Below are 14,129 nucleotides of genomic sequence, written 5' to 3'. Positions count from 1 at the left end.
AACCTAAATTGGGCAAAGACTGTAAATAACCACAGTTGTCACCTTTCTAAACTGTGGAGCTGATGTTTTTATTGAAACCCAGCTCTAATGTCTCACTCTCCCCCCTCTTTTTCTTTTTGACCCCCTTCCCTCTCCCTCTTTCTCTCTCTCCTCTCTCACACACCTACGTGTACACACACACAAACACACAGGCCCCCCAACCCCACCACACACATAGTATATACCACACACTTGCACACCAAGTGTAAACAGCGTGTGATAGATAGGTTGCTCCACTCTGCCTCGTCTGTTTGCGTGTTGATCCCTTCAGCAGGCCCTGCTTCTCCTGTCCACAGCGTCCGTGATGAGTTACTACGTGGATCCAGTTTCTTCCTACCCGGCCCTTCACCCCTGTGACCGTCTGGGTGCAATGGTAAGACCTCCCTCGTAAATTACCTCCCGCGTTAAGGCTGCCTCAGCTACCTGCCACACAGCAGGCCTGGAGTGTGAGGGAATGAGCGTGTGTGTGTGTGTGTGTGTGTGTGTGTGTGTGTGTGTGTGTGTTAGCTGCTCACCACATGGTAGTGCAGGAATGTGTGCAGGAGCATATGAGCAGTGTGCACCTCGCAGAAACACACTCTATCTGAACGTTTTTTCCTGTTGGGTTTAGTCCACCAAAGTTGCAGTAATAGTGCCTGTATCTGTACATGCTGTTCCTCATGATTTCGTCAAAAGTTAGGAAACAGAGCTGTTGAACAAGATGATTTTCTAGAAAGGCTGTGAAATCGCCCTTCTGAACTCCTCTGTGTTGCACAACAACCCTGCGCCAAGATACACTTCTCTTATTGTAGGTAATATTGTAAATATTGAGACCTGCAGGCCTCCAACCTTGCCATTAAATTGGAGTCAGACCATCCCTACTGAATAACACTTTTCTCAGCTAAGCCACCCGCACAGTGCTTTGCAGCAGTCTGTTTGCAAGAACACCAAGGCTCTTAACGCTTTCCAAATGAGAGAGCTGCATACAGAGTCAGAGACAGTAGCTGGGAACATTGGGATTCCTGTCAGATGAGCGTTTGAAGGGTGAAGGCCAAGGAGCGGCAGAATAAATGCCTCCATTTGTATGCAGAGCACCGGCACATTAGGATAAGAGACTGAGGTTATATGCAAATGGCAACCCCACCCTGGCCTGATAGAAAACATAGAAGGATACAGCTCCCTGGGTCCTAATTGGCTCAGGTGGTGGGGCTTGCCTTTGAAATTGAGACGACTGTATACCAGGGCAGACTTGGTCAAAAGGTGAATCTGGGTCACCCCGGTAGCTCTATTCTCCTGAATTTACATGAATTATCAGCAAAAAGCAGCAGGGCCTGATGTGTTTTTTCATTTTTTTAATGTTTACCCTTTTATTCAATGTGTTATATGCTTCACAAAGACTGTATGCAGAAGGCAGTGGGAAAAATATCAAGGCTTCCGAGCAGCCTGTAGCAATGAAAAAGAAAATGCCAGAAGCCACTGCAAAGGTGATCTTAATTTATAAGAAATTATACAACCCAGTGTGCGGCTCCCCTAGTGCAGTACATGTAACATAAGCAACGCATTTTTAGCAGAGCACCGTATGCAGCTTCGGTTTTGGAATGACATGCAGTCAACCCGCTGATTTAGTTCTCTTCACTAATATTGCTCTAATGATAAATACAAGCTACATCATAGCACCCCGCATAGTTACACTGCAGAGAGAGGAGGCATGAGGGATGAGTGCGAAATCAGTCCCTCGTTAACTCATTCACTACCCTGTACAGTATGTCGCAGACACTCAGTAGTTTACTCAAAAGTGAGTATTGAGATTTCAATAAAATGGCGGAGAGTAAATATAGTGCACTATCTTGTAAATAGGGAGTGATTTCAGAAACAGCCTAGGACTTTTTTTATGGCAGGAAAAGGTGTCACTAATAATATCAACGACAGCTCAGTTCCATAACAACATCCAGAGCTCTTGAACTGCAGCCTATTATTATTGTTATTAATTACACCTGTGCTTTTCCTTTTAACACACAGGTGCATTTAATTACACCTGTCCGCTAACTGCGACACTGCGACTCCTTCTTAGAACCACTAGGGGGCAGATAAACTGGACTGAATTAATATGTGCAAGCACTGTATGTGACACATGAGACGTTTTTACGTGTGTGTCGTAGGTTTTATGTGCCCACATTGCAAAAGTGATTTAAAAAATATGCACCTTTCTTTGACCAAAAACATGTAAATAAGCAACCTGGCACAAACTCATCTATGATGACTCAAATATCTAACTGATTTACATTAAACATTAAGATGTTCATTTTGTGGACTGGAGATACATAAGAAAATATATGGAACATGTGTACAGTATGGTGTTTATACTATTACTTAGTTCAAATTGAAAAGACATACAAGGCTCCTGCAGTGTTGTCATTAGCTGTCCCTGTCCATTTTCCAAATTGTAGACTGACGCTTCATTGCATCTACTATTGAACTGATCAGAGAATATCATGGTGTCAATGTTATCTCCACTGTTATCCATGTCAGTTTATCTGCCTAATCCATAAATCATCCATGTGGCTCCCTCCATGCCTATCTAACTTGTTCCCCCTTGCTGACTGGACTGATAGGAGAAGGCAGCGTCCCACGCAAACCTCCAAAGAACCTCGTAAACTGGCCTCCCTGATCCTCCGGTCCTGTTTGCCATCCATAAAGCTGGCTGGCTACTGATAAATGCTGCTGGGCTTAAACAGGGGCGGCTTATCAGATCGGCAGTCACTCTGTCAGCCGGTCTGTCAGTTACACATATGACATATAACATATGACAGTCTAACATCCTTCTTATTGGTGGCTACATCGTCACGACTAACTGAAGCACTGCTTTTAGTCTCTTTTTGCATGTTACAAATATGAAATGATCAATTCTTGCTCTTTAAATGTCTTAGAAACATGTGTACAGTAACGTGGGAAGTACATTACAAACACTTCATCAATATTCTAAATTGTATTCTAAAAACAACTTCTATAACACTTATTTAACACAGTAAGTTTAAAAGAGCATATCATATCTAACACACTCTCGTGAGAAAAATGTCAATCCCCTGTTCACATCACTTTCAAACAGAAACGTCCAACAATATCTATTGAGTTTTGTTTTGCAGTCAGATGGAAGTTTGGATATGCTAAAAATGGCCAAGTGGCTATCTTCTTCCCTATATCTCTTGTATCCACATAGAATTTCACATCTCTCTTAGCTCGCCTGTCAAGCGTTGACTTTAGACTTCCCCCTTGGTGCAACCTCGTATGTGAACGTTTCTGTGATAAGCAGGATAAAACAACACGGCAAAGATAAACGGAATGAGTCAAATTTAGCTGCCAGGGTTATCTGTGCGGGAAAACAATGAAAAAAATGTTTTCAAAATCCAAGGTTACACTGTCGGCCAAAGCCACTGGATAGTTTGATCAGTGGTTTTCAGCTTAATCTTTCACTACAGAAATAACTGTTTTCATTGGTTAACAGATTAAACTTATTTGCACTAACTATTTGTTTTCCGAGCAGCAAAACACGAGCAAGTTGCACTGCCCCTCTAATGGTTTAAGCATGATTTTGTACTTGGAATTCAAGCTGTTCTAACTGTTGAAATCACTGACTTTATAGCTTGAATTATATCCAACACTCAAATGTTTTACTTCATGCTATTGGAGCTATCATAACCAATATCTCAGTTAAGAAGACCCCATCGGCTATTGTCAGACATACTAACTGAGCCCTTGCTACAGACCGTGTTGATATATTTCCACAGCTCATTGTCTTGGCTTTATAAAGTTTTCATTGAGCTAAGTAACTTGCATAATGTTTATAAAATAACAGGCTTAAGTGTTTATTTTTTTAAATTTTGAATTCAGGTGGGTAGAACTCACAACATTTTATTAGTTCCACAGCCATGAGGTGGGGTAAATCGCTCTTCAACAGCATCCCTAAGCACATAAAACGAAGCATAAGGAAGTAAATCAACTGTGTAACTGTGTAAATGGAGTTCATTTGCAAAAAACAATAAAAGCCTTAAAATGAATAAACCAACACCAGTATGATTGATATTCCCTTGAGTGCACAAAACCCCCCATCATTTATGAAATTTAAAAAAAGATTGAAATATCTTATCAAAACAACCCAACACCAGTTTGATTGATATTCCCTTGAGTGCAAAAAAACCCCCAGAGAGAACTGTTTTTGCAAAAGAACCCTTCTTTCCATGCCGCTCACTTCATTTTGGCTAAACCATACTGTGCGCTGTTTGTCTCCAGAGACAGAGTGGAGGGGTGGCGGTGGGCCCTCAGACCCAGCTCCCAGGTGTGGTTCACCCTCAGCAGCAGTACTACCCATCGCAGCCCCTTTACATCCAGGATATACCCCTGCAGGAGGTACCCAACGGACACGACATGTGCCCTACAGGTAAGAGATGGACACAGACGGTCTGACATTCAGTCATGATCAAAATGTACAAGTACACTGTGTGGACTTGTTGGACCCATAACTTATATTTTTGATGGAGTTAACCTTTAATAACAAATAACAAAAAAAAATTTGTTTGACTAATAGATAACTATTTCTTAGCAGCTTTGATGCACAAACAATTTATTTTAATCTATAAAAATAAAAGAGCTCACAAATTACCTTCTTTTTTTACTCATACTGTACATGCTTATATATAATGATAAAAAAAATAGTCAATAGTTCATAGTTTAACTTCGAGCAAACAAAAGACTTTGTGTTAACTGGAATGCTAAATGGGCAATCAGTCACACTCTGGCATTCATGTCTGCGATCTTGACACACACGTTCAAACTCCCTCATTTAGTTTTTTAGGACAGACACACACACACACACACACACACACACACGCACACACAGTCGCAGCCTGCTGTTCTACGTCTGCTGCACAAGGGATGTTGGTGATGCTGACCCTGAGGGCAATGCCTTTACCAGATACCCCCCCGTCTCCCTCTTTTCTTCTGGGGACAACCAAATGCCCTGCATTTTTCTGCTTCCAATCCTCTTGTTCTATTTTTTCTTTCTTTTTTTTCAAACAAGTTTTATTTTAAACTGGAACATTCCTTCCAGTGCATTTGCCCGTGTTTGACTCTGGCCTCTTCTCGTCCTCAAAAGTGATTGATGCTGGTGGACTGGGACGCACGCCACGGGAGTAGGGTAGGGGCGCTGGGGGGCACAAGCTTTCTTCCGTCACCTCCCTGAGCTGGATGCAGGGGGCAAGACAGGGGGCCAAAGGGCGGCCATCTTTTTCCCAAGCCTCTAGTTTGGTCTCTGGAGAGGTGGAGGGGGGCCGAGTGTGCATATGTGTGTGTGTGTGTATGAGAGGGAGTCAGGATTTGATGGGATTTGCTGATGTTTGTTGCCAGAGACACACTCCTTTGGAGCCTTCACTTCATTGCTCCCAGCGCTAAACCGTTGACATAAACATTGCTGAGTGGAAAAAAATGACCGAGCGTTGACCCTTTTTTTTTTCATCCTTCTCCTAAATCCTACACTATGCAGAGTGCAGGTCTGAGAGCATTCGAGCCACCTGGAGATGTTGTTACAGTCATTTAGCTCTTGTTGTGTCATATAGAGCTGCTGAAGTTTTTGTGCTACCGGCTATACGGCGTTATGAGTCTGGGTGAACCTCAAACGCAGCCAAATAACCTCTGACTGTGTCTCCACACCCTGCAGCCGTTGCTTTGACTCATTTCTCTCAAACCGAAAACACGATCTCCCCTTGAATGATTTGCACTTGCAATTTCAGAACGCGCATATTCAATTTGTATATAATTAGAAATGGAGGTACAAACAATTTCCACTTCCTCCTGCTGTGTCAGTGATTTGGCACTTCTGAGATTTCTACTTTGAAGTCACATGTTTTTTTTAACCACTGAAGTTGCGCCAGTATTTAACATTAAATACGTGTTTTATTTAATCAAGCAGGAAACATCTTGAAGATTTGCTGGAATATAATGACTTCACTTGTAGGGTTACACCAGGTTAAGTTATTCTGTTTGATTCAGGTGTGTAAAAATAAAACTATAATTAGTACATTCATGAAAAAAAGTACAATAAATACGTACAAATATAAATATAATAAAAAAATGAAAAGAAACATATCTTGCTATATTCCTTAAGCCTGCACTTGGGGCAGCAGTAACAAGTAGTGAACACAACAGTGACATCTCATCACCTTTAATTTGATATGGCGAACTTGTTAGCGAACAGTTGCTTATTTACACATACAGCAGTCATGGAGCAGCATTACCATTCATTCAAAGTCGTGTTTTTATATAATATTCACTCTTTTAGCTCTATTTTTGGTCTCTACCAACTCCTCAGGGAAATATCTGGCTCTTCAGCTGCTAATTGCTTCACTGTGTTCACCAGCTAGTTGCTAACTGTGTCTGTCTGCTGTTTGGTGCGGAGCAGGTAGTGTACAGTGGGGTTTTAGAGCTGTCTTAGCTGACTGCTGCAGCCAAAAATGACCAGTGAGAGTGAACCAAAACAGTACATGTCTGGGCCGGACAGCTAAATAATGAGCTGAAACTCACTATGAAGCTCCGTAAAGCCAAGGGGCACTGCAGAGTCAGGTGGTAATTCTCTGAAGCCACCCCTTTCACACTGTCACATTGTTATTTGATACATTTTTATTGTAAAAAATATGGATTGGTTGAAAATAGACTAAAATTGAAGAGAATATCTCACTGGCACAAAGGTTAGGTGATAACTAAATAAAAAATAAGTCCTTACTTGGCAACATTCCCAACTATCCCACAAGCTAAATCCAGTGTCTTGGATACATGGGTTGATGTATTTTATTTAACTTTTAGAGTGGGTAAGTTACATAGGATTTTATAGCTCAACTCACTTCATGGAGAATGTATTGGGTGTCGTTAAAATGAAATGTGCTAGTGTGAGAAAGAAAGAGTACAGAGCAGATGTGAGGCGGGGATGTTGGATGTTGAGGGAACATCGCATGTTTGGCCCAGAGCCCAATGTCACACACACTGCTTCCTGACAACAGCCATGCCATGGTGATGTTTACACTAACCCAGCTCCACTCTTCACTATCCAGCACTCACACCACAGGGCCTGTTGTAAATTCCCATTGTGGAAATTCAGAGTCAGTGTGTATTTCTGTGCGATCTCATTGAAATCCAGGCACAGATATCACACACATGCATACACACTCCACCAACATCCTGCAGTGATGCACTCTCCGCATATTCATTCATTAAATTCACACCCTGCACTCTGGTGTGTATTGTATTACAGCATCCTCCCATTCAGTAAAGCAGGCAGGCACACACACACACACACACACACACACACACACATCCACTCCCAGGCACTCATGAGTTCACTGTACATTTAAACATGCCCTCCCATTTAGTACACGCAGACACAGCTGTGATCTGGCACTCAGGGACCATTGGCCTGTTTTATTTGATGTGATTTGACAGCTGGACAGTTGGAAGAGGAGGGGGACAGGGTGGAAAGCAAAGGGGAGTGGGCGGAATACAGTTTGAGGAGAGAAGACGGATAAGGAAAAGGGATAAGTCACAGGACTGGGACTGGCGTTGGTGGGAGGAGAGGAGACGAGGGGAGGAGGATCTGAGATGTGGAGCCTTGAGGAGGGGGGGGGGGGGGGGGGGCAGGGGGGCTTCGCCTCTGATGAGGGGCACGTCCTCACGGGCGCAGGCCCATTTTTTATTTCTAAAAGTAAACAGGCAGCCTGCGGGGGTCTGGGGGGTTATGGGAAAGGAGGAAACAGTGATGCTAATCAGGCCGGCACACACTTCCCCCTCCAACAATAAAACAAAACAAGAGTGGAAACACGGAAAAGCGACAGACAACTGTGGAGGAATGGGCTACACTGCAGCCATAGTCCTAGATTTGAACTGCATAGTGTGATGACAGTTCTGAGGCAAGAGGTGTTAGTCAATAAACAGAGGAAAGAGGCAATCTGTTCAGCTACACTGTGCATTTGTATTTTTAGAAATCTGAATTATTATTGAGTTTCCACATAAGACTTCTGAGAAGTGGTTGCATTGTGCATTGGAATCAGGCATTTACAGTAGAGTCACTCAGGAATTTCTGTCCCATTATTCAAAGTACTGCTTTGCTGAACTAAAAGGAAACCCTCTCAAAGAATAATTTTTGATAAGCCATTTATTTGAGTGTTTTTCTAAATAAATACTCCTGACCTTAAGAAATGTCTCAGTATTTTCCCACACTAAACGCCACTGCCTGAAGAAAACCCTCTTACTTACCTGTTAGCATTTTTAAAGGGATGCTCTGGCTCTAAAGTATCAGTTTCTAAACGTCCCTTTCCCAGAGTTCTACGAGTTTTGTTTCTAGAAACTGTAAGTGTGGCAAGTTCCTCTTGATAGTGCGGTGACTAATTACAAACCACTTCAGTTGGAGAACATGCAGTTCTGAAACACATGCAATCACTGACGGGTGATGATGCAACAGATGCCAGCTCATCAGGAAAGGTGGCGCTTTAATGAATCCTAAGAGAGACCTCCCATTGTTTTAATGTTTATATCATGAGCTTAGCAATATTCACAGACTGTTAACTACAAAGAGGGTACACCGGTAATGGTACGAGCGAATACCTCTTACTGTGTCTCGTAATGTCTGTTCGTAGTTGAATCGAGTCCATCCTGTAGTAGGCAAAGGTCAATTCTTCCCTATAATCATTCAATAAAAATATCATTCATACAACAATTGACAAAATACATCAACCAGCAGCTGTATTTTCACAGCCAGATTGTTATCTTCTCAGCGTGTACAATTCTTTTGACTGTTTCTACTTACTATAGAACATACAAGCTTCATTTATTCAACGGGAAATACATTAAAACCGCAAATTGATGTATTTTCCCTTAAGCTTGGAGGACTAGCGGAGCTTTATCTGAGAGCGCGGTGGTAACAGAGAGGAGGGAGGGCAAGACGAGAAGAGGGAGGTCTGGGAGGCAAAGAGACTCGGAGGGGGGTGGGGATAATTGAATTATCTGCACAATGGAGTGATGGGGGGCACGTGGTGCCGCTAATGGAGGAAGAGATGTCCTTTTTAGCGAAGCTAATTGTTCAGAAAAGAGCTGAGCCTTTGTTCAGGGAGGCCCTGCTACTTTCCCAGTGCACTTACATGCACACGATTTAGTAGAGCGCACACACTCACACACAGACGCACACACTCTCTGACACACACACATGCTCTCAGAGGAGACTTTGGTATGTGAGGCACAAGAGAAAGATGTGCACACACACACACACACACACACACACACACACAGGGATACACCGCTCCTGTCCCAGCTAACCCTCTGATCTCAGCAGGAGTGCATCCAGCCTGTGGCACCTTCAGACAGCATCCACCACAGATAGAGCTGAGACTGAGCTACTAGACAGAGGCCACAAGGACCCCACTGTTTTACTGTTTTACTGTCTGCTCTCCCTTTCCCTCTCTCTCTCTCTCTCTCTCTCTCTTTCTCTGTGTGTGTGCGTGTCCATCACCCGTCTGTGTGCGTGTGCTTGAGCGTGTGTAGATGAGTGACTGATTGATAACATGCTAAATGCCGTCTATTCACACGACATACCAAACCTGTCAGGCCACATCCATTGTCTGAGACGTTTAACACTTTGATTTTGTCTCGGCTAAGCCATCGTTTCAGATTTTATGTTCGTAAATGTGAAAGAAAGTAAAATCGAAGTACTCTTGTGACTTGCTACATCAAAGACAAATATCACTTGACAGCTGTATGGATTGCTCTAAATCGAATAACCTTTCAGTTAACTCTGTGAAAAGTAGCAGGTGCGACGGTTACATCTGAGGATTATAGACAGGCAGACAACACAGATGTGCCAGCGAGAGACTGACAGCGAGCAGGAGAGAGAAAGCTGCTTTAGCTAGGGGTGCTATACTGCAACACAAGTGAGTGAAGCCAGCTAACTGTCAAAACCATGGCAACAGCATTTGCCAGGTGAAGGAAAGAAACACTGAAACCAACTCTCGTTTGATCTGGGACATGTGTCCTCAAGTGTACTGGTGCACTCACTGGCTGGTTGGCTTCATGAGTGTAAGACAATTAACAATAATCTCTCTGCCTAAATAGGAAATGACAGTTTGTTTCAACAATTGTTGTTTTTTTTCGTATTGTACAAAACTTTGACACAAGCAGTTCCTACAGTTGATATCGAGATCTCTATGAAGATAAACTGAATGTTTGGTATTTAACCGTTCCATTTTTCTATGGAAGTCATTTTCCTCATGTCAGTGTTCATAAGAATGTGTTTGTCTTCAGGGTCATTGTGCAGCAGGCTGACTAAGGGCAATACAAATGGTCATTGCTCCGAGAAACAGATCAGAAACATGCTGTTCTGAGAATACAAGAAAATAAATATATTCAGATGTTTCCTGGCAACAGGAATGTAAAGCAATAACACTTTTTGTAAACACTTTGTCACATTTCGTCATTTACTTGACTTTTTTTTAACAATTTCACTTGAATAGTTCTGTTTTTATCATATAAGTTTTAGTATGCATTTTGATTTATTACTGGTAAAAATACAATTTAAGTGCTTTTTTTATAGTTCTAAAAAAATCTGATGTAAAGAAGTGAAGACAGGCAGAAGAAAACCCAAACTGAAATGGGCTACAGTGACGCCAGCCCAGATATTAGTCAGCAACACCATTAAACCCCTAATGGCTGCCCTTAGGCACAAAAGCACCCGGGCTGTCCTTTTAAGAACAGATACGAGGGAGTTCATTAACAGAAAACAAAGAAGTCCAGTCAGAGAGAGTGAGACTGACTGACTGAGATGAAGTGAGAGGTACTGTTCCAGCTTCTTCCATTCTTCTCCTCCATCAGCCCCTCTACTTTGCCTCTGGTGAGGCAGCTCCTCTCACCGCAGAACCCACCAGCACTCTTCCCAGACGAGGCTCCTATCAGGCCAATGAAACCTGATCCAGGGCTGCTAATGGAGCTGGTGAAGTACCACCGGTTGAAAAATCCATGTGTGATCAATATCCCTGGCTCCCCAGCCCCCATACACACATACGCATACAGTACACGCAGAAGTATCATATTGACGTGCATGATGGTTGCGCCATATGACTCAACTCTAACAAGGTTTCTTATGATGAGGTTGGATGTAAGGAAAAAGAGGGCTGATGCCTTAGAGAAATCCATTTACATTGTTTCATGAATGAATAAATACCTGAGTCTGCACTACCCCTTCAGTGTGTCTTTCTTGTTCCTCGCTTTTGTTAAGAGCAGTAGGTTCCAGTGGAACTGTCAGAATTACTATTATAATCTGTTATTACTGCTTCTGTTGCCATGTGTTCCCTAATGGCAGTGGCTTGCTCAGAGTGGAGCCTTGCTGTGGCTAAAAAGCCCAATCTTTCTCTTGCCTTTGTTCTTTTCCAGTGACAGAACAAGTTCTTGATTTGATTTCCAGTAAGGCATGGCCATTGTTCCTGATTATTGTAGATAAGAAAGCACAAACGTATAAAAAAAAACAGAACAGGCAGTTTGCCCTGTTCAAACTGAATTTTCATTGATGGTCTTAGTGAAAGGAAACCCACTTTGGTTGATTTCAATATACATACAACTGACCTATTTTTAAACCATGCTCCGCTTATATAACTCATTTTCATTTAAAAACAATTGCATCCATAATACTGTACCTATTTGCAAAGATGTACCTTGCGACTAATACCTGATGCAGCTGTGTAAAGAAAAAAAAGAGACACTGTTGGTTTTTATTGATCAGTACAAGGTGAACAGGAAATACCCTGAGGTGTTTATGAGAGTGAGTTACAAGTTATGAGGAAGCCTGGACCTGCAGAATATAGGACACAGACAGTCCGGACTCTCCTTTTAGCTCACAGTTAATGGTTCCTCACAATTAATCTACAGCTAAACCGTTTGTACGCAGCTATTTTCAGATCTAAAACCATCTCCAAAGACAGATTGCTCTCTCACTCAGCCTCATGTATCATGATAGTGTTCCTAAAATGTTTCTATAAGGTCTCACAATGTGTCAAAAATGGCAGCCATATTGTACTCCATGCTGTTTTTGTTGCCTATAGTATGCCTGTAACATTCCACTACAATTCCTTGTTAGAGACCTATAGTGTCATTTGTAATTTAACATATTTTAACTTTTTTTTTTGGCATGAAAGATGATATGATGGGTTTACTGAATGAACTGCTTGATGTCATATTTGGGTAGCAGTGTGGTTCAGCATTACTGCAGCTCTTTCTCAGGCTACTCAGCAGCTCTCACATCTCCAGAGTGTTTCTCGTCCCTGTAAAACGCGAGTAATTTGCGGGAACATGTAGACTCCTAACTGCGTCTGATGACGTGAAGGGGTCTTGGTAGAAGTTGGTTCTCACAGAGACCTCGGGGGAGGTGGTAATAGTGTGTGAGTGTGTGTGTGTGTGTGTGTGTGGAGGGAGTTGGGGGGGGGGGGGGGGGGGGGGGGGGGGGGGGTATTGTAATTGAATTGTGAATCAACTGGCAAGTCAGCCCCAAACACCGCCCCCTTCAGCTGTCGTCGCTCTAAATGCAACGCCCATAGCACAGAGATAGAGAGGAAGGAGTGAGTGTGTGAGTGAGTGAGTAAGAAAGAACGAGGAAAAGAGGGAGTGTGTGTACATGAACCGGAGAGGGAGAGAGGGAAAGAGAAAGATAAGTTAGGAGTAAAAGAATCTGATTTGCTTTTTTTTTTAGTGTGAGAGGAGAGGTAAAAAAAAACAAAGCGAACCTCGGCCAGCAGAATTGACCGGAGCGCCAAAGGAAGAGAAGATTTTCTTTCATATTGTGTTTTTTGGAGCTGTTAGAATAAAAGAGGGACGCGGCGTTAAGTCACACCGATCTGATGATCATGACGGCAGCTGTCGATATGAAACCGACGTTAACAATCATAAAGGCTGAAAAGATGGACGGTGAGTAATACAACTCCTCTGTGAGGGCTTGACAGCTAACACGAGACTAACATTACTCCGAAAGGTTTCCTTGTAACACAACCAGCCGGCGGCAGATTACGTTGATGTAAACCTCAGTGATCATTCTCGGTAATTAGATGCGCTGTGAGGGACATAACGTCCTGAACGTATGTCAGTGTGAAGACGGTGATGGTTGCTCAATATTGGACATCACGCAACACTTGAGAAAAATGCAATCACGCCAGAGGCTCTACAGTCCCGCGATAGCCTACCAGCATGTGTTGCTTAGTTTTATTGAATGAATCATGCTCAGACCGGTGTGCCTTTTCATCATTAACAACATGATGTTGTGTGTGACACAAGGGCCCATATGAAAAAGTTGTTTGTACATTTGTAGACATAAAAGTAGACTTAATGTGGGCAAATAGATTGTCACACAACAGAGTAACAAAAATGTCTAGTTCATAGAACAATTATTGTGACATTTCCAGTGTTTTAATATTTAATGTTGCTGACATACTTTCAGACACACTGTGCTTTAAACTAATGACTTTTTCAGATTTGCTTTTACATGTATCCTTAAACAGTGTGTGTAAGTGTCACATTTTGTTTTGGGTGTGTGTTGCTCAAATTGACTATTGATACATGCTCTGTAGTTCTGATGTAGTGAAATCCCTCTCTTTCATCCTGCTTTGATCTCACTGGGGATATCTCTCTATCTCCTCCCCCTCCCATCTAAGCACCCATCTCTGACCCAATATTCCCTGCCATAGTGGGAGAGCCGGGGCATTCTGCCCAGCCGGCATGGGAGACGGGCAGTAGTGCCTAATCGCCCCCCTCCCCACCAACCCCACTGTCTCCTCTACCTCCCTCCCTTCTTCTCCACCCCCCCCCCCCTTTCCTCCTCCGCAGTGGTTGAAACTGGCTTTCCAGAGGGAAGGAGAGGCAGGCTGAGGTGATGAATCTGCAGTCCTGAGGCTTGCCTCTCTGACCCCGCTGCCTGGAAGACTTGGCTTGCTCCAGGGGTAGTCCAGGGCACATACAGGGAAGCCCACAACTCTGAGCTGTGTTTGTGTTTGGCTTTAAACCTTTGTGTGGTTTCACTTCTCATTTTAACACAGAGTGATGTT

At 42.9% G+C, this 14,129-nt stretch overlaps 1 protein-coding gene across 3 annotated transcripts in view; it reads left to right on the top strand.

Annotated features, from left to right (window-relative positions):
• Positions 1–14,129, top strand: part of ets1 (v-ets avian erythroblastosis virus E26 oncogene homolog 1) — a 38,283-nt gene that overhangs the window by 1,199 nt on the left and 22,955 nt on the right. The window contains exons 2-3 of one of the 3 annotated variants that reach the window (XM_070905912.1): positions 336–412; positions 4,306–4,453. In XM_070905912.1, coding sequence (XP_070762013.1) covers positions 336–412; positions 4,306–4,453 — 225 coding nt within the window. Of the gene's footprint in view, positions 1–335; positions 413–4,305; positions 4,454–12,861; positions 13,000–14,129 lie in introns of those variants that run through there. The other 2 variants (XM_070905913.1, XM_070905914.1) reach the window with 2 other exon arrangements.

The sequence above is a fragment of the Enoplosus armatus genome, chromosome 5, assembly GCF_043641665.1.
Source record: "Enoplosus armatus isolate fEnoArm2 chromosome 5, fEnoArm2.hap1, whole genome shotgun sequence".
Taxonomy (NCBI): Eukaryota; Metazoa; Chordata; class Actinopteri; order Centrarchiformes; family Enoplosidae; genus Enoplosus; species Enoplosus armatus.
The sequence above is the reverse complement of the archived record's forward strand: the minus strand, read 5'-3'. Positions and strand labels throughout refer to the sequence as shown.